At 40.0% G+C, this 19833-nt stretch overlaps 1 protein-coding gene across 5 annotated transcripts in view; it reads left to right on the top strand.

The window, feature by feature from the left end:
• Positions 1 to 19833, top strand: part of ASTN2 (astrotactin 2) — a 1014740-nt gene that overhangs the window by 758737 nt on the left and 236170 nt on the right. For all 5 annotated transcript variants that reach the window (XM_030817705.1, XM_030817704.1, XM_030817702.1 and 2 more), the window contains one exon: positions 18318 to 18583. In XM_030817705.1, the coding sequence (XP_030673565.1) occupies positions 18318 to 18583 (266 nt within the window). The remainder of the gene's footprint in view (positions 1 to 18317; positions 18584 to 19833) is intronic.

The following is a 19833-nucleotide window of genomic DNA, read 5'->3' as shown; positions in this document are numbered from 1 at the left end:
AGCATCCCAAATAGATGTTTCTGATTGATGGGTGGCTTTATGAGAAGTAGTGCAGGCTGGGCGCGGTGGCTCATGCCTGTAATCCCAACACTTTGGGAGGCCAAGGCGGGTGGATCACCTGAGGTCAGGAGTTTGAGACCAGCCTGGCCAACATGGTGAAACCCCGTCTCTACTAAAAATACAAAAATTAGCTGGGCGTGGTGGCACGTGCCTGTAATCCCAGCTACTTGGGTGGCTGAGGCAGAGAATTGCTTGAACCCAGGAGGTGGAGGTTGCAGTGAGCCAAGATCACACCACTGCATTCCAGACTGGGCGGCAGAGCAAGACTCTGTCTCAAAATTAAAAAAAAAAAAAATACAATACATAAGGAATCATTGATAAGCTGGATTTCATTAAAATGAAAAACTGCTCTGTGAAAGACAACATCAAGATAATGAGAATACAAGCCAAAGACTGGGAGAAAGTATTTGCAAAAGACACATCCAATAAAGGACTGTTATCCAAAATATATAAAGAGCTCTTAAAACTCAACAATAAGAAAACAGCCCAATTAAAAAAAATGGGCTGAAGACTTTAATGTACATGTCACCAAAGAAGATAGACGTATGGCAAATAAGCATATGAAAAGATGCTGCACATCAAGTGCTGACAAGGATTCAGAGCCATAGGAACTCTCGTTCATTGCTGGTAGGAATGCAAAATGCACAGCCACTTTGGAAGGTGGTTTGGCAGTTTCTTACAAACTAAAAGTACTGTTTTGTTTGTTTGTTTTTTAGATAGCAACTTTTATTGAAGTGTAGAGCAGCAGCGTAGGTCCTGCGCTCTGTAGAGCAGGGCTACTCCATAGGCAGTGTGTCCAAAGTAGCAGCTCTGCAGACGTATTTATACCCACTTTTAATTACATGCAAATTAAGGGGTGATTTATGCAGAAATTCCTAGGATAAGGGTGGTAACTTCTGGTTCATGGGATAGTTGCCATGGAAAAGGATAGTAACATTTAGGTGTTGCCATGGCAATGGTGAACTGACATGGCACACTGGTAGGCATGTCTTATGGAAAAAAGCTTCTGCCTGACCCTGTTTTAGCTAGTCCTCAATCTTGTCCAGTGTCTGAATCCCCACCTCCAGAGCTGAGTCTCACCTCCTACCTCAATGACACTTTGTTGGGTACATCTTATGGAAAGCTGTTTCTGCCCCTAGCCCTGTTTTAGGTAGTCCTCAATCTGGTCTGGTGCCTGAGTCTCTGCCTCTGGGGTTGAGTCTCACCTCCTACCTCCCTGTCTTCACTGACTGACACACTAAGTCATTTCTAGCCCACTAAGCCCAGCCATCCTTACATCTGTCCTAGCAAAATACTGCATTCCTCTTATGTCCCTTAAATCATAGTCTTACCATGTGATCTTTGCAATTATGCTCCTTGGTATTTGTCCAAAGGAGTTGAAAACATATATCCATACAAAAACCTGCACATGGATATTTATAGCAGCTTTATTCATAATTGCCCAAACTTGAGAGCAACCAATATGTCCTTCATAGGTGAATGGATAAATAGCTTGTGGTACATCCAGACAATGTACTATGTTGAGCAATAAAAAGCAATGAGCTTCTAAACATGAAAATACATGGAGGAAGCTTAAATGCATATTAGTAAGTAAAAGAAGGCGGCCGGGCATGGTGGCTCATTCCTATAATCCCAGCATTTTGGGAGGCCGAGGTGGGTGGATCACCTGAGGTCAGGAGTTCAAGGCCAGCCTGGCCAACATGGGTGAAACCCTATCTCTACAAAAATACAAAAATTAGCTGGGCATGATGGCGGGTGCCTATAATCCCAGCTACTCAGGAGGCTGAGGCGGGAGAATCGCTTGAACCTGGGGGGCAGAGGTTGCAGTGACCCAAGATTGTGCTACTGTACCCCAGCCTGGGTGACACAGTGAGACTGTCTCAAAAAAAAAAAAGCCAATCTGAAATCTACATACTCTATGATTCCCACTGTATGACATTCTGGAAAAGGTAAAACTGTGGAGACTAAAGATTTCAGGAGTTTCCAGGTTTCCAGGAGTTGGGAGCAGGGGATATGGATGAATAGGTGGAGCACACGGTATTTTTAGGGCAGTGAAAATACTCTGAATGGTACTACAGTGGTAGATACGTGTCATTATACATTTGTACAAACCCATAGAATGTTCAACATCAGCACTGATTACTATGATAAATTATGGACTTCAAGTGATTATGATATGTCAGTGTACGTTCATCAATTGTAACAAATGTACCACTCTGTTGGGGATGTTGATAACAGGGGAAGCTATGTGGCAGATGGGTGGGAGGGCACGAAAATAGAGAAATTTTCTGTCTCTTCATTTCAATTTTTCTGTGAACCTAAAGGTGTTCTAAAAATAGTCTTTAAAAAACAATACAAGTGAGCACACATTTACAAGAAAGAATCAAAACAGTACATAATGTAGAATATGAAAAATCTCCCCTCATTCTATTTCCCAGCAATAATTTTCCTTTTCAATTTTGTGTAATCTGGCAGCCGTCTTTTCTCAATGTTTTATTAGGGAAGATTTTAAGTACACACAAGGAGAGAAAATGGTATAATAAATCTCTATGTATTCGTCACCTAGCAATAATTGTTGTCAATATTTTGCCAACTTTGCTTCAGCTATTGCTTATCTGCAATTTGTTTTTTTGTTGCTAGAGTCTTTTAAAGCAAATCCCAGATACAGCATTATATTATTCCTTCTGTAAATATCCCAGTGTATATTGCAAACAGATAGGTTTTTTTAACATAAGCTCAACATCATTATCACATCTAGCATTTCATATTCAAATTACCTTAACTGCTTCAAAAATATCTTTCATAGTCTGTATATTTAAATACGGATCAAGGCCAGGTGTGGTGGTTCACGACTGTAATCCCAGCACTTTGAGAGGCTGAGGTGGGTGGATCACTTGAGGTCAGGAGTTCAAGACCAGCCTGGCCAACATAGTGAAATCCTGTCTCTATTAAAAATACAAAAATTAGCCAGGAGTGGTGGTGCACACCTGTAGTCCCAGCTACTTGGGAGGCTGAGGCAGGAGAATAGCCTGAACACAGGAGGTGGAAGTTGCAGTGAGCCAAGATCACACCACTACACCCCAGCCTGGGTGACAGAGCAAGACTCTGTCTCCAAAAAAAAAAAAAAAAAAAAAGAATAAATAAATAAGTATAAATAAATAATATGGATCAAAATGTCTATATGGTGTTCTTTTAATCTATAATAGTTCCACACTTTAATTTTGCCCATGCTGTTATTTGTTGAAGATGTTGGCTCATTTGTCCTTTAGAACTATTCAAATTATAGATTTAGCTAAGTGCTTCCTCATGGTGTTGTTTAATTTGTTTCTCTTTTTTAGGGATTCACCACCTGTTTTTGTCTTATAGTCTCCTTTTGTAGAATGATGAAAACTATAACCCCTTTTCTCAGAAAAACATTTAAAAATGCGTAAAATAAAATACAAAAGACTATAAAAGAAAGAAATTATGTCAATATATAACTATCAAAATATTTTAAAAGTACGATACAGTAATATATGTGCATCTTTATTAACGACAAGATCTAGTGGACAGTCTAACTATCATAATTCTAAGTTTGGTCAACCATAAGTGTTTTTAGATTTGTAATAACTAATGTGATAGAAGTATATGTGAGTTTCATTATGTCAAAGTCATAGGAAATGTTCATACTACTATATTTTGTTAATGGCATTCATAATTTAAGGGAATAGTACATTGCAATGATAAGATACTAAAAATAAAGGTATGTTCTTTTCCCTATACAAGTCTGCAGACCCCCAAATTCTATCAACCAAGGAGTACCACCTGAATTACACAGGCAGTGCCGTGTACATCTTAGAGAATCATATCAGAGGCACTTAATGCCTGTTGTACTACTTTTAGTCACATTAAGTTTGATCAGCAAGTTCAGTACCTATCAGTCCAATCCATTCATTAGAAATTTTCTCAGCCTTTCTCCTAGCAGTTTTAGGATTCATTGATGATAGTTGTCTAGATCTATTCTTTTATTAGAAATTATGAAATGGTAATTTTGTGGTTCTATCATTATTACTGCTCTTATTACCTGCAGTATTTCCATAAAAAATATGGTTACCCTGAAATCCAGTTCAAAGCATGGCTGATACTTCATTCTTTTATCAATTTTTAGAATAATATGTTTGTCTCCTAGCAGTCTCCAATAGTAACTGATGAGCTTTGTTAATTTGGTTTTTATTTGTTTCTTGGTTTTGGTTTGGCTTTGGTTTCAGTTTTCAGAACATTATGAATTAATGGAAGTGTATTTGTTTGATAAATTTAAATCAATTGCAATTATTATTGTTTTCCTTGTTCAAATTGTTTAATGTTAGGCCAATGTGATTCCCTTTAAGTTGGTTTGTATGTCCTTTTGAAATGACTTCATTAGTCCTGACCTTGTTTTTTGTTACAACAAAACATCCCAGGCTCAGCTTGTACCATACTTGTTCCAGACTTGGATTCAGGAATTTTTCCAAGTATCCTTTGTTCCTTTTAATGAAAAATAGCATTTAGAAACCAGAGTCTGGGCAGTAGGGGTATTTATTGCCTAGTACATTATCATTATTTCTAGGCCTTTTCAGTAGGCAGAGCTATGAAATGTTTTTATTTTTTCAAAGAGAAAAGTCGTAAGTTTTTATGATTTCCAACTGAAATTTCAGTTTACGTAATTTTTCATAACTCTTCTTAATACCTAAATTAGTTGTCCGTAATGCTGAAAAAGCTTAGTTCCCAATCACAGTAACGTAATGGCTTACTTGCTATAGCTCACAACAGACAGGTAATTATTTCAAAATAGCAATACCAATTGTATCAGTCCATTTTGTGTCACTATAAAGCAATACCTGAGACTGAGTAATTTATAAGTAAAAAAAGTTTATTTGGCTCACAGTTCTGCAGGCTGTACAAACATGGCACCAGCATCTGCTTAGCTTCTGGTAAGGCTTCAGGAAGCTCTTAGTCATGGTGGAAGGTGGTGGAAGAGTAGGTGTATCACATGGCAAGAGAGAGGGAGCAAGAAAGAGAGAGGGAGGGAGGTCCCAGACTTTTTAACAATCAGATCTCGAAGTAACTCATTATCACAGGGAGAGCACCAAGCCATTGATGAGGGATCCATGCCCATGACCCAAACACATCCTACCCCGTCTCACCTCCAACACTGGGGATTACATTTCAACATGAAATTTGGAGGGGACAAACATCCAAGCTATCTATCACCAATATTACAGCTACTGATAAGACCATTAAATCTAGATTTGCAGATCATTTTGTGTTTGGAATATTCCTCACTAAACTGTAAAATCAAAATACTGCATTTAAAAGCCACTCTAAATTGTTATTTTCTCTAAACAGTTATATCAACACTAATGTAGAGTTAGAGATATTTTTTCAGTGGGTATATAATTTGTAGAGATTGTTTCTGTTTTTCTTTTGTGATTTAAAAAAAGTATGGAAAACTTCTATGTGGTGCAAAGCTAAAACTTATAAATGAAGATATACTGCAAAACTCTGGCTTCTATTCTTATCCCTGGACCTTGTTTTCTTGTTTCCCCTGTAGATAACTATTTTATTAGGTTTGGGTAACCTGTCAGTGTTTCCTAATAAAAAATTTATGTACATATATACATATATATTATATATATATATTTCTATACGAAAGAGAGCACTCTAAACACTGCTCTGGGCTGAAATAGTAGCTCACACCATAATCCCAACTCTTTGGGAGGCCAAGGAGGGTGGATTGCTTGAGCTTACAAGTTCGAGACCAACCTAGGCAACATATTGAGGCCCTGTGCCTATATAAAAAAAACAAAAAACCTTAAACACTGTTCTGCACTTTCCTTTTTTCCATTTGGTAAAATATATTTGTGATTACTCCAATCACATACAATATTATTCTAATTCATTTTTAAGTACATAGTACCCCACTGTTTGGGTGCTTCATAGTTTTTCAACCAATTACCTATTGATTGTCCTAGACTACTATGGTAAGAGATTTATTGCTGATTACTGTGATGTAATGGGCAGAAGCAACAGAAATTGCATATTCAATTTCCAGAATTTATAACTGCCTGAACTTGAATCTCTAGCAATGTAGCAGAGTGGGAGGCAGCCTAATATTGTGGAAGAATGCTTAGAAATAAGGAAGGTCACAATGGCAATCCAGATGTTCTTGGATCCCTGATTTTCCCTCCGTGAGCTTCCATTTACTCATCTTTAAAAAGCAATAATGAAACCTACCTCTCATTGTTAGGATTTATAGAGACCAAAGCGCATAATGTATGCAAATCAAGTAGCAGAATATCTGGCCTGGAATATGTGCCTGTAAAACTGCAGCTATTGTTAATATTAATTTTACTGATTGCCTCAATGTAAGACAGGAAATTTCAATGAGTTTCAGCCCTTTTATATTGTGTTGAGTGGGCTCATTAATCCTTCTCCTTGCCCCTAGCAGCAGAGTTACAGGGCAGAGGGGAGCTAACGGAGAAGTAACTCAATCTTGAACATGTTCTCCAAAAGTAATGCCTGGTAACATGTTTAAAGGTTGTCTTTTAACATGAGTATTTTTAACATTTTGTTAAAAATAAGGAGTTAGAAATGTGAAAGCAAGACTGTGAACCCCCAGGAAAGCGGTAAGAGAGTGGCAGCTTGTTTTCAATGGTTTCCTTTACTGACTAATGGTTCCTAGATAACTCCAGCTGATGTTCATACCCTCCTGGATGTTTGAAACTGGCAACCTCCCACTGGCCCCAAGGTGGGCTGGTATACCTTGTTGGTCTGCTCTCCTGCTTCAAACATGTTCAAGTCGGACAATCTGGGAGTCTTTATCTAAAGCAGGCCATTAGCATCTCAGAGGCCTCCAATTCCGTAAGCCTTTACCAAGAATAATCTTTTCTGAGCATTTCCTCTTTGACCTCTAGCCTGAGAAATGATTGGAAGGAGGAGGAAGGAATTGGGAAGGAACTAATCTTGGAATCCGTTCTTGAGGGGTAAGTTTTAAACAGAGTTTTCAAGAAAGTAAAAGAACTTGATCCCAAGAAAAAGAAGGCAGTTCTCCTATTAGTGATCCATCTCAGCTCCTTTGGACAGAAAAGGGGCTCTGGAGTCAGACTTTGAATGCCTAATGACCTTTGACTGCAGTCTGTCACTTCTTGGAAACTGTTTTTTCAGCTGTATATTATAGTTGTAAAAAATTACGACATTACTTGTCCAAGGCACTGTTGTGAGGATTCCATGAGATCCACAATGTCTTGTGTTTGGCAAAGAATTCAAGATTGGGAAATGTGATTTTTTTTGTTTTCTCCCTTTTCCAAGCACTTTTCCTATCACCATCTTAAAAATAAAACTGCATTAAAAATAAGACTATGTTGTTAGAATAATACTAGTAATAGTAATAATAACAAGAACTAGCATGTTTTGGGTGGCTATTAAATGTCTGGCATGACCCTACATTATTTTTATTTTTATTTTTTTTTGAGATGGAGTCTCACTTTCGTTGCCCAGGCTGGAGTGCAATGGTGTAATCTCTGCTTACTGCAAACTCTGCCTCCCGGGTTGAAGTGATTCTCCTGCCTCAGCCTCCCGAGTAGCTGGGATTACAGGTGCCCACCACCACACCCAGCTAATTTTTGTACTTTTAGTGGAGACGGGGTTTCACCATATTGTCCAGGCTTGTCTCGAACTCCTGACTTCAGGTGATCCGCCCACCTTAGCCTCCCAAAGTGTTGGAATTACAGGCTTGAGCCACTGCACCCAGCCCATTATCTTAAATCTCAACAACTTTATATTGTCAATGATATTAGCCTATTTTATACATAAAAAGCAGAGACTACTATGAGGAAGAAGCTTGTCTATGGTCACACGCAGGGCTGTGGCTAGCCTGTAAGTTACCTTTTATATGAATTAGGAAGAGGAGCTCCTCTACTTGTATTCAATTGCAGGAGCATGGCACGTGAAGCTGAGTGTAGATGTAGTCCCCATCCACCCTTTTGCCTTATCACCTTTATATATATATATATATATATATATATATATATATATATATATATTTTTTATTATACTTTAAGTTCTAGGGTACATGTGCACAACGTGCAGGTTTGTTACATATGTATACGTGTGCCATGTTGGTGTGCTGCACCCATTAACTCATCATTTACATTAGGTATATCTCCTAATTTTATCCCTCCCCCCTCCCCCCACCCCACAACAGGCTCTGGTGTGTGATGTTCCCCTTCCTGTGTCCACGTATTCTCATTGTTCAATTCCCACCTATGAGTGAGTCACCTTTTTACAGAGCTCAACTTGTGTAACTATACAAAGAGGCCCTGGTTGCATGCCTAGTTTTAACCAAACTGAATTTCACATCCAGATGTATATGAAGTTCAGACCGCATCCGTTCCATTACCACCTTGGAATTTTTTCTCTTACTGTCTTCTTTAAGATCCTGCTCCATCAGTTACCTTTTCTCTCTGCCATATCTTCATCATCTCCTTCTGCATCTGTTTTTTCCTTCCCAGCCAATACACCCCATCAGATCTCTACCCTTGAGTACCACAAGGGTTGAAACAAATTGTTATTCATATTTCCCCCCCTTGTGCCTAGCTGTAAACCTGGCACTGAATAGGCCTTCTCAGCAAATGCTCTTTCAGAATTATTTTAGTTATCTCACTAAGCTTCCTTGTATCATAGCTAGCTTTTACTGTTTCCCTGGCTTCCCTCAGTGCAAGTTGCTTTGCACGCAATGATCCTTCTTTGGCAAGAAAGGATCAGAACAGAGGTTTCCCCAGAGCAATCATCTTAAGTAGGCACTAGAGGGCAGCAGGAGATCACATATGGCCTTCTTTTTCAGCCTCCTGTTACTGGCCACAACCTGCCTTGTCTCAGGAGGAAGAAGTAAATGTTAACCTTCAATGCTGACTGATTTCTGATTCTGGCCAAGACACTGGCCACTACTAGGCTACTGGGCAGTGTCCAGGGGTCCCTCTCCCACAGAGAGTATGATATGCCTCAGAAATTTAACTGCTTTCACTTGAAGACAGGTATCGTCTTGCAAGTTATACTTTATCACTCTGTGCCTCAGTTCTCTCATTTGTAAAAGGGGCAACAATCCCTACTTTGTAGGATGATGGAGAACTGTGTGAGATCATAGGTGAAAATGGGCTAACACAACATCTTTTGTTTTATTCCTAGAAGAGTTGGATGAGGAGTTAGTATCCCCATGTTACAAATGAACAAACTAAGGTTGGAGAGGTGAAGTGACTTGACTAAGATTTGAAATCAGGTAGTCTGACTCAACAGTTTTGGACTTACGCATTCAATTCTTCCCTGGTCTACTGTCTTCTTGTAGGTAGAAGACAGGTAATTTAAGGGGAAATTTTTGACAGTTAAAGCATCAGGCAGGTTTCAAGGGAAGATTTATAGATTCAGACATGTACAAGAATTGAATAATGCTAGGATGAATGCCAAGGGCTGGAACAAATGACCTCTGATGATGCTCTTGACACCCTAGCATTGGATATTTTTCATTAAGTTCTGTTTTTCATTTATCCTCCAAATAATCCAATATTTAGGTACTAAAATTATTAGCATTTTACAGATGAGGAAATGGAGCCTTAGAGAGGTTAAGGTCTTTTTCCAAGGTCACCCAGCTAGAAAACGAAAAAGATGGAATTTAAACTCAAGCAAAACACTGTGCTATAGCTGCCCCTCTGTAATAGTGCTTATTACTTATACATTTAGGGGAAGAGCTTCCAAATTCACTTAGATTAGGAGATCAGTTGTCCTAGGGTTTGGCAGTTTTATAATTCTGTCTTCTTATTTTTGGAATCTCCACTGTTGCTTCTCTTTCCATTCCCCAAATGTGTGTGTGTGTGTGTGTGTGTGTGTGTGTGTGTGTGCTTGCAATATGAACACAACACATACACCACAACATACACATACTCGTACACATACACTTTCTCAGAAGCCACCCAACAATGCCCTATAGTTCCTGGGATAGGAATTTCATCTACCTAGTTAGTTAATTGTTTAATTTTAGTATGACCCCACACCCCAACTAGAGTCCAGGCGTGAGTACTGTAGATAAGGCATCTAATAGCGTAAAGTACATAACTCTGGGCTTGGGTCTGATGCTTAGGATGAGAAGTGTGGTTCCTGGATGAGAAGTTAGTCTAAGTTTCATAGAGCCTTTCCACAATGGAACTTGAGGCTTAGAAAGGTACTGATTTCCACATCTTTAGAAATGTCCAAGAATAAATTGGAGGATTATTTGGTGGTAAATGAAAAATTAGATGGGATTTCTGACCAGGTGACCTTTAGAATGCTTTCCACCCAGGAGACCCTATTAGCCCATGCAAATGGGTGGGGGAGATTGGGGGCATTGCCTGGGGGTGGGAGATAACGGGAAGATACAAATATTTGGAACGGATATGACTCATCCTGTAGGAGTGAAAACTGGTGCTGAAAGTTTTTCAGAGAGGAAATATGGACAGTGGAAAGAACAGAAAAACTGGGTAGAAATAGCTAGACTAGTTGCTAGCTGTGTGACTTTGGTCACGTTACTTTACCTCTCTGATCTATCAATTGTTTATTAATAAAATAAAACAAAGAACAACTGTCTTTGGGGCTGTGGTGATAAATTGGGATAGTTGGTCTGAAGTCTGATAAGCATTACACTAGTGGAACAGGAGTCAGATTTATGCATTCATTTATTCATTTGTTCATATATTTACCTGCAGACTGTCTACATGATATCAAACAGTGAACTCTGTGCTTGGAATGCAAATGTTCATTAAAAATGGCCACGGTCCTTGTTCTCATGAAACTTATGGTATATTTGAAGAGAAATATATTCATTTAATTATTATATTAAATCAAATAATAAAAACGTGACATGTACTATAATGAGGATATAAACGGTTCAGTTCATAGTGCAAATTGAGAATAGTCAAAATAGTCAAAATAGTCTGTGAAAACAAGTATGCTCAAAAGTATATACGTATGAGTTGATTCCGCCACTCTTTGTGATATGTTTACTGGGATAATTTTCCTCTACCTCTAGATGAAAATCTTAGCAGACCACATCTAATCTATTATCACTTATGGAATAGGCAGCAGCACTATCGATATTTTACATTGCTAACATACTTTCAAATCAGGAATTAGGATTTCCAGTCCAATATTTTAATCAAATCTTTTGACAAATAAAATCTCCATATCTTTCCCAATAGGAGCATTAAGAGGTGGGAATGGTTGGCCTTCATGCTCTTTCTTTGCTTTGCACCTCTTCTTCCCCTTCCTTCACAGTACAAGCAAAAAAAAAAGAGAGTGGTGGTCAGGATTAGGAAGGTCATACTTGCTTCAGAATTATTTTACCTAGCTTTGCAATCTCTGGTCCTGGCATCTTTATAAAGCTGGCCATTTGTCTTGGGGGCTTGTTCACGGGATTTTCAGCAGTCCCCATTGCTTGGGACTTCTCGTAAGACCTGGAACAGTGCCATTTCTCTTTGGCTGGCTTCAGTGATCCCTTCCTACCTACTGTTTCTCTGGCTTCCTACCTCATGGAGATTCACTGTGGGGGACCCATCACTGTGTTAGATTCCTCTTGGGTAGGGCTTAAAACAGTTCCAGGCCAGTTCTTTCTTCTGTGTGACCCATATACAGTTCAGAGGAAGCAAGCATTTTTCACTGGGCAACCTCTGCAGCTCCTTCTGTTCTGTTGGTATAGGCCACTACAGCTTTTTCAGGTGAAGATAGAACCTAGTCCATTTTCTTGCCAGTTGCTAAGAATATATCCAAGTTCTCCAAGTGGCACTCCTGAGGGTTCCTCTCACAAAACTTAGAGTTAGAAGATAGCATGTAACACTTGAGCTGGCTAGGGTGCTGAAGACTCCAAACATGGTAATAGTTCTTTGCAAAAACAAAACAAAACAAAACAAAAACAAAACAAAAAACAAACTTTCTTAAATCTCTTCTTGCAAATACAAAAATTAACCAGGCATGGTGGCATGTACATGTAGTCCCAGCTACTCAGGAGGCTGAGGGAGAATTGCTTGAATCCAGGAGGTGGAGGTTGCAGTGAGCCGAGATTGCGCCACTGCACTCCAACCTGGGTGATAGAGCAAGACTCCATCTCAAGAAAAAAAAAATCTTTTCTTGCTACTTTCTGACCTCTCTTTTCTTCTTTTATATTCTTTTTTTTTTTTTTTTTTTTCTGAGACAGGGTCTCACTCTGTCACCCAAGCTGGAATGCAGTGGCAGAATCTCGGTTTACTGCAACCTCCACCTCCCGGGTTCAAGTGATTCTCGCGCCTCAGCCTCCCAAATAACTGAGATTACAGGCGTGTGCCAACACGCCCAGCTAATTTTTGTGTTTTTCGTCTGGGTGGAGTTTTGCCATGTTGGCCAGGCTGGTTTCAATCTTCTGAGCTCAAGAGGTTCAGCTGCCTTGGCCTCCCAAAGTATTGGGATTACAGGCGTGAGCCACCATGTCTGGCCTAACCTCTTTTTATGTCTTTGTTCTGGCTGAAGTTTCTAGAGTTATGAAATTGGTTAGATTTCCTCTCCTTTGTAAATTCTGCATCTAGGGGCATGACTTTGGAATTTTACTTCTATTAGGCCTTGGTGTCTGAACAGAAATTTCAATTTTAATGTCATGTAACAACAACAGCAATGCAATTATGACAACTACAGCAACAACAACAATAACAAATAATACTTACTGAGTGCTTAACTTGTTCCAGGCCCCTTACTTAATCCTCACAATAACTCTTTTATGTTGGTACTATTATTTATAAAGGGCACACTAATGATGCTGGACTTTGATTGTTCGGCTGAGAAGTTCATATTGCACAACACAGAAGTGCAGGCCTTGCTAATGGCATTTCAGCTGGCTATTTTCCCCTTCTTAAAGATATTTGTGTGGGTCCTTGAGTCAGGCCTCAGAGCAATTGCTTTCCTCCAACAGGAGACAGTAACTCCGCCTAAGAAATGATCCAATTTCAGTAATTCCTGGGAGGCCATTGCTGTAATAAAGGCTGTTCTTTATGATATAAAAGTCTCACCCCTTTCCCCTCTCCCTTAATGTTTCTAATTTGAGCCCCTCTGGTCCCTGTGGAGCTTTTAAATGCTTCAAGTGCAAACCTATTGCCAAAGCAAGCCTGTCTGACTAGGGAGGCAGCGCCCTGCACCGTTGCCGAATATTGAACAAACATCCGTGCAGCTTTGGCTCTCCCAGAAGCCCTTAGTCTGATGCTTTGTTTTGTTTTCTGGATGAGGGCAAGCGATGCCATCACCTCCTGCCGAAAAGCCCTGGCTGCCCTCCCAACAAGGAGTTGTCACTTCAACTGAGGCTTTTTTTTTTTTTTTTTTTGGTGGCAACAAAATAATGCCCAGCAGGAATTTGGGAGGAGAAAAAAGAGAGTTCATTTGGCAGGTTCTCAAATGAATGGGTTGTAGTGTCATTGGAACTGAATTGGGCTTGAAACCAGACATGATCCTATTTTGGAAGCATTGTTCAGAGGGATGGGAAATGTGAACAGAGGATAAGTCTCTTCAAAAATGTTCTTTTTCCTTGGCCTGTTAAAGACACCGTTTTTTAACCTAACTCTCCCATTCACTTAATGGCAAGGGCCTACACGAAAACCTAGAGAGGGTCAGAGCAACTGGAAAAGTGCTCAGCTATTCATCTGTTGACCTTTTGATCAGAGCACTAATTTTACTTTGGGAAGAGGTTGTATATTGACTACAATCATTTATTAGTTATCGTCCTTGTAATTTACTAATTCTGGCTCTTAGGTTCATCAATGCTTGGATAAGGCAGCACAGGGTATATATGTTTACTATATATTTAACAAATATTTAAAATATTTTTGAAAGCCTGCTGTGTTCCAGGTACTGTGAAAGATGGATATGGGATCAGCAAAACTGATGCTGTCTTTTCCTTCATGTAGTTTACAATCTCGAGACATTAATAGATGATACAGAGAATAGGATGCTATGAGGATCTGTAATATGAAACCTTAATAGGTCAGGTGCGGTGGCTCATGTCTATAATCCCAGCACTTTGGGAGGCTGAGGTGGGCAGATTGCTTGAGCTCAGGAGTTCAAGACCAGCCTGGGCAACATGGCGAAACGCTGTCTCTACCAAGAAATACAAAACAACGACAACAAGAAAAAAAAAAAAGAAAACATTAGCCAGGTGTAGTGGCATGTGTCTGTGGTCCCAGCTGCTTGGGAGGCTGTGGCGGGGGGATTACTTAAGCCCAGGAGGCAGAGATTTCAGTGAGCTGAGATTGTGCCACTGACTTCAACCCAAGTGACAGAGTGAGATGCTGTATATACATATATATATATAAATATCTTGGTATACGTTAGTGGCATGAGGAATTCAGGGAAGGCTTTTCTGAGGAATGGGCATTTGAACTAAGACCTGAGGGATGAGTGGAAGTTAGCCTGGAAAAGGCAGGGCTGGAGATGGGGTGGAGGAAAGAATTCTGTGCAGAGAGAAGAGCCTGTGCCAGGATTGAGAGAGGCACAGGGTATATGCAAGGGATTTAGCCATTGTAGCTGAACTAGGAGGAACAGAATAAGAGATCCAACTAGAGAGGCAGCATGTTGTCTAGATCCCACATTTTCTATGTGCTGTCTTAAGGGTTTTGGTCTTTAACCTAAGAGCAGTGAAGCGAAATGGAAGTGTTTTAAGCAGGAGAAGAATATAAGGTTTGCCTTTCGAATAGATGACTTTAGCCACAGGGTAAGGTTGAATCAGAAGCAATTAGCTTTTGCAATTGTAATGTCTACAGAGGAATAATTAATGGAATGGCTAATGGTGTTCCATCTCACCTCTCATCTATATCATAACTTAGGCGTGACAGTTTCTAAGAAACGGATCACTGTTAATACAAGTGCGTGAGACTTAGAAATAAGTCCCTTTCCTTATTTTGGTCATAGGTTTCAATGGGGTTGGACCAGATTATAGCCCTCCTTCGGCAAAACTAACCCTTAAATTCAGCTGTAAATTCTATACTGCTACTGTGGTGCAATTTTCAGCCAAGATTATGGGCTTTTAACTGCACCAAAAGGGATGATAGATTTAAAAAGCTGAAGATTTATTGAACAGAAGCAGACTAGCAAAGATCTATAGATTATTGTGTTGTTAAATGGATAGTTATGTATTTAACCCAATGACTATGAATGTTTGTTTGATCAAGGGAATTTTTACTCTTAGCACCAAGTTATATTTCTTCTCAATGAAATTATTTGCATATAGCAAGGTGCTATGGGGATCATGCCATCTGTGCTTTAAAATATGAGATAACATGAGATAGTCGTTTAAATGATAAATTGGTGATTAGAAGACTGGGATTGTGTGCTGAAAGGACTCACTGTGTGACCTTGGAAAGTCATTTTCCTTTTTTGGGACACACTTTTCTCTTCTTTAAAATGTGAAGATTTGTACTAGATCAGCATACCAGTGTGTTCTTTCAATAGTTTTTGAAATCCATTTTATGAAGAAAAGATGCCCCACTCTAGTTTTTCTCCCTGGAGATTCACAATCTAAGCATATTGATGGTGCATTTGATTCCACAATTTTTACATTACTTAATCCATCATACTTCCATATTCCTGTGTGGTTGGATCATTCCTCTGAAACTCAGTTTCCCCGTCTATAAGCTAGGTCAAGAGCAGGGGTTGCCAAACTTTTTCTGTAAAGGGTAAGTTAGTTAATATTTTTAGGCTTTGTGATTATAGAGTCTTTGTTTTAACTACTCAATTCTGTCCTTGCAGCTATTCACAATAAATAAATGAAAGGGGGTGGCTGTGTTCCAATAAAACTTTATTTACACAAGCTGGAAGGGGACTGGATTTGGCCCATGGGCCATAGTTTGTTGACCTAGGCCAGAGCGTGGGCTAATGAGTCCCTAGTGTCCTCATTGCTCTGACTCTCTTGACCTTCTTCCCGAATGGCTATTCTCTCCCAAGTTTGAAGTCATCTTTCCTCAAAACTATCCCTCTGGTCTACAAAAAGTCATCATCATCTTCTTTTGAATGGTCTGGATATAAGACTGTCTCTAGCTGCTGGGATGCCTTCTTTACACTCTTGTTTTGTTTGTCTTAGTAACTGTTCTTCTTTAGTCCCTGTGAAGGATTGGTTAACTGGAATTTTCCTTGTCTTCTCCCCCAGAGCCTTTGATCTGATGCTCATAAGCATTTGCTGACAGCCAGACAGAAAAGGTGGAGGCCAGATTCCAGGCCTGAGGGCCCAAAGAGTAATGAATGAAGGCTGCGTTTATTTGTATTTCTAATTGGCAAGTTCATTTCCAGATCAGCTGCATGTCACTACAAGCCGAGAACAAGAGCGAGAGATGACTCTCCTTTTTCTCCCCGACATCAGGGCGCGGGGCCTCTATTTCCACTGAGGCAGGAGCTTGCCTTGACATTACTAGGCTTCGTTGAAGCTGCCAGATGGATTAAGCTCTGTCTCTTAGTATAAAATTACCATGTTTTACCACTCAGATTATGCACTGCACATCTGTGAGGATACCATTCTCATAGTCTGTGATGTAAAAGGAACCCTCTCGGTTGTACAAATCACTTTGCTTCTTCAAGGTTTTTAATATAGCCATAGAACCCTTTATTTTTACAAAATCTTGTATAGAAGGCCAGTGTATAAAAGAAATAAAAATGAAACTGCTTTGTTTGAAACAGAGATGAGAGTTTAGAGCCCTGCCTGCTCAGTTTCCCTTTTTTTCTATACAATCAATTGCTGTGATGCTTCCTAGGATCCCTAGGATTCCTCAGAAGAGTTTTGGAGTCTCTAGACTAGATCGTGAATATAGCCATTCAGAATTCTATAATCTCTCTGGCTGGGTATCAAATACATCCATCGCACCATGTTCGGCACTGAAAGTGGATAGGAATGGGAGCCATGGCCCCTGGTCTCCAAGAGTTGATAATATTGTTTTAGAGGTCAGCAGAAAATGGGAAGGGAAAATGAACTTATAAATAAGATCTCATAAATAGAAACACTTATTCAGAAAAGAAGGGCTGGGGCAATGAAGAATGACTCCCTAAAGAGAGTAACGTTGGAATGGAACATTGATAGAAGAGATGTGGAGAGGCAGAGGGGAAAAGCAGCATAGAGTGAGCAAAGGCATAGAGGTGGAAAATACTGGTTTATAGATCAAGAGAGATGGCACCTAATGAAGCATGCATAAGTCAGATCTCAGTGTGCACATGAAGAAAGAGGCAGGAAAAGTGTGAACAAGGGAACAGGTAAGCACACACAAAAAAGGGAGAAATGATGTCTTTTCCAGACAGTCCTACCACCTTCTTTCTCATTTGCTATTCATAACTGATTTTGTTGGTATTATTAACCCCATTTCTCAGAATTTATCACTGGAGTCACCTGGATATTGACATTTTCCTAAGGTTGCAGAGGTATTTTCAAGCAGAACTGAGATTTCAGATGAAGTTGGCTTGACCCAAAGCTTGTGTTTTCCTTGTAATATTGGGCTGCATGGAAAATATAGGACTAGATATAAATTTTAAAGGAAGGATATACTTTTTGTAGGTTGACAGAAGGCAGAAAGGAATTTTTGGTTGGGTAAAAAATATCTTTGAATATTTATATCTTGCAAAATTATTGAATAATCATCTAGCCCAACCTACCAACTTTATTTATTTATTTATTTTTCATTCATTTATTTATTTTGAGATGGAGTCTCGCTCTCTTGCCCCAGTTGGTGTGCAGTGGCACAATCTCAGCTCACTGCAACCTCTGCTTCCTGGGTTCAAGTGATTCTCCTGCCTCAGCCTCCTGAGTAGCTGGGATTATAGGTACATACCCCCATGCTTGGCTATTTTTTTTGTATTTTTAGTAGATATGAGTTTTTGCAATGTTGGCCAGGCTGGTCTCAAACTCTTGACCTCAGGTGGTCCACCTGCCTTGGCCTCCCAAAGTGCTGGGATTATTGTGCCTGGCCCCAACTTTACATATGGGAAAAATGAGGGACAGACAAAGCAAGTGGATATTTAATGTAAGTGGTAGAACAATACACCATTCTGGCCTTTGAACCCTCAGTCTGGCAGTCTTTCCAAGGCATCATGAATAAATCACTCTATCATCTTTTTACCTCTTCAATGGATACCACCTTCTTAGCATCTGCATTTCGTGAGTTCAAGAGTCTGGCCTTTTGAATAATCCTGAGTTTACCTTTCCCTCTTCCTGTTTTGTGCCTCTCCAGAGACCACAGAGCTGGGCAGCAAGAAGGAGCTCAAGTCCATGCCCTTCATCACCTACCTCTCAGGTTTGCTGACAGCCCAGATGCTGTCAGATGACCAGCTCATTTCAGGTGTGGAGATTCGCTGTGAGGAGAAGGGGCGCTGTCCATCTACCTGTCACCTTTGCCGCCGGCCAGGCAAGGAGCAGCTGAGTCCCACACCAGTGCTGCTGGAAATCAACCGTGTGGTGCCGCTTTATACCCTCATCCAAGACAATGGCACAAAGGAGGTGAGCTCCCCTGGCCCAGCCACTCAGTCAAACTTGACCAGCCCTCCTACCTCCTACCCTTATGGACCTTTTGTCCAGGGGGATTGTCATCATGATCATCATGCTATCATCATCATGGTGATTACTAGCATTTATTGATTCCTTACCATGTTCTAAGTACTTACATAGTTTGACAATACTAATTGTTATAAACAATAAACCCTTAAATCTCAGTGGCTTAATACAATCAAGGTGTTTGTTTGTTTGTTTGTGCAGCATCCCAAATAGATGTTTTTGATTGATGGGTGGCTTTATGACAAGTAGTGCAGGCTGGGCGCAATGGCTCATGCCTGTAATCCCAACACTTTGGGAGGCCAAGGCGGGTGGATCACCTGAGGTCAGGAGTTGAGAGCAGCCTGGCCAACATGGTGAAACCTCATCTCTACTAAAAACACAAAAATTCGCCAGGTGTGATGGCAAGTATCTGTAATCCCAGCTACATTGGGAGGCTGAGGCAGGAGAATTGCTTGAACCTGGGAGGCAGAGGTTGCTGTGAGCCGAGATCACGCCGTTGTACTCCAGCCTGGGTAACAGAGTGAGACTTGGTCTCAAAAAACAAACAAACAAACAAAAAAAGTAGTGCAGGGACTCAGCCTGTTCCTTGTGCTGCATTTACCTGATGCTTCCAAAATTGCTGTGGAAGGAGAAAGAACAGGGAGGGCTGCATATCATAGGTTTAAATAGAACAAGCCTGAAAGTGGCAAATGTCATTTTTACCTCTCGTCCATTCTATTGATTAGAACTCAGCCATTTTCCATACCTGTCTGAAATGAAGACAGGGAAATGGATTTTGGCTGCGTGCCTAGGAGAAGACATGGGTTTGGTGAAAACCTAGCAGTATCTACCTCAGTACAATACTTGCATTATCTCATTTACTCTGCCCTCCAGGTCTGTGATTTACTTACATATATTGGTTTGATTCATATGAAATTGCTGACATTGGGCCATTTTTTACTTATAAAATGGCAATTTCATATGGTTCATTTTAATATCATACCCATTTTACAGCTGAGGAAACCTCAAAGATATTAAGTGATTTACTCAAAGTTGGTCTGCTCCAGAGTTTATGCTTAGCCATGAAATTATTGCTCCTCTTTTTCTCTTTTAATTATAGAATGGCAGGGCTTGAGGGGGCCATATGAATTATTGATTCACTGGTTTGCAAACTTATCTTTATGGAACACTTTTTCCAAATGCAATCTTTCTTGAAC

Source organism: Nomascus leucogenys, chromosome 8 (assembly GCF_006542625.1).
Source record: "Nomascus leucogenys isolate Asia chromosome 8, Asia_NLE_v1, whole genome shotgun sequence".
Taxonomy (NCBI): domain Eukaryota; kingdom Metazoa; phylum Chordata; class Mammalia; order Primates; family Hylobatidae; genus Nomascus; species Nomascus leucogenys.
The sequence above is the reverse complement of the archived record's forward strand: the minus strand, read 5'-3'. Positions and strand labels throughout refer to the sequence as shown.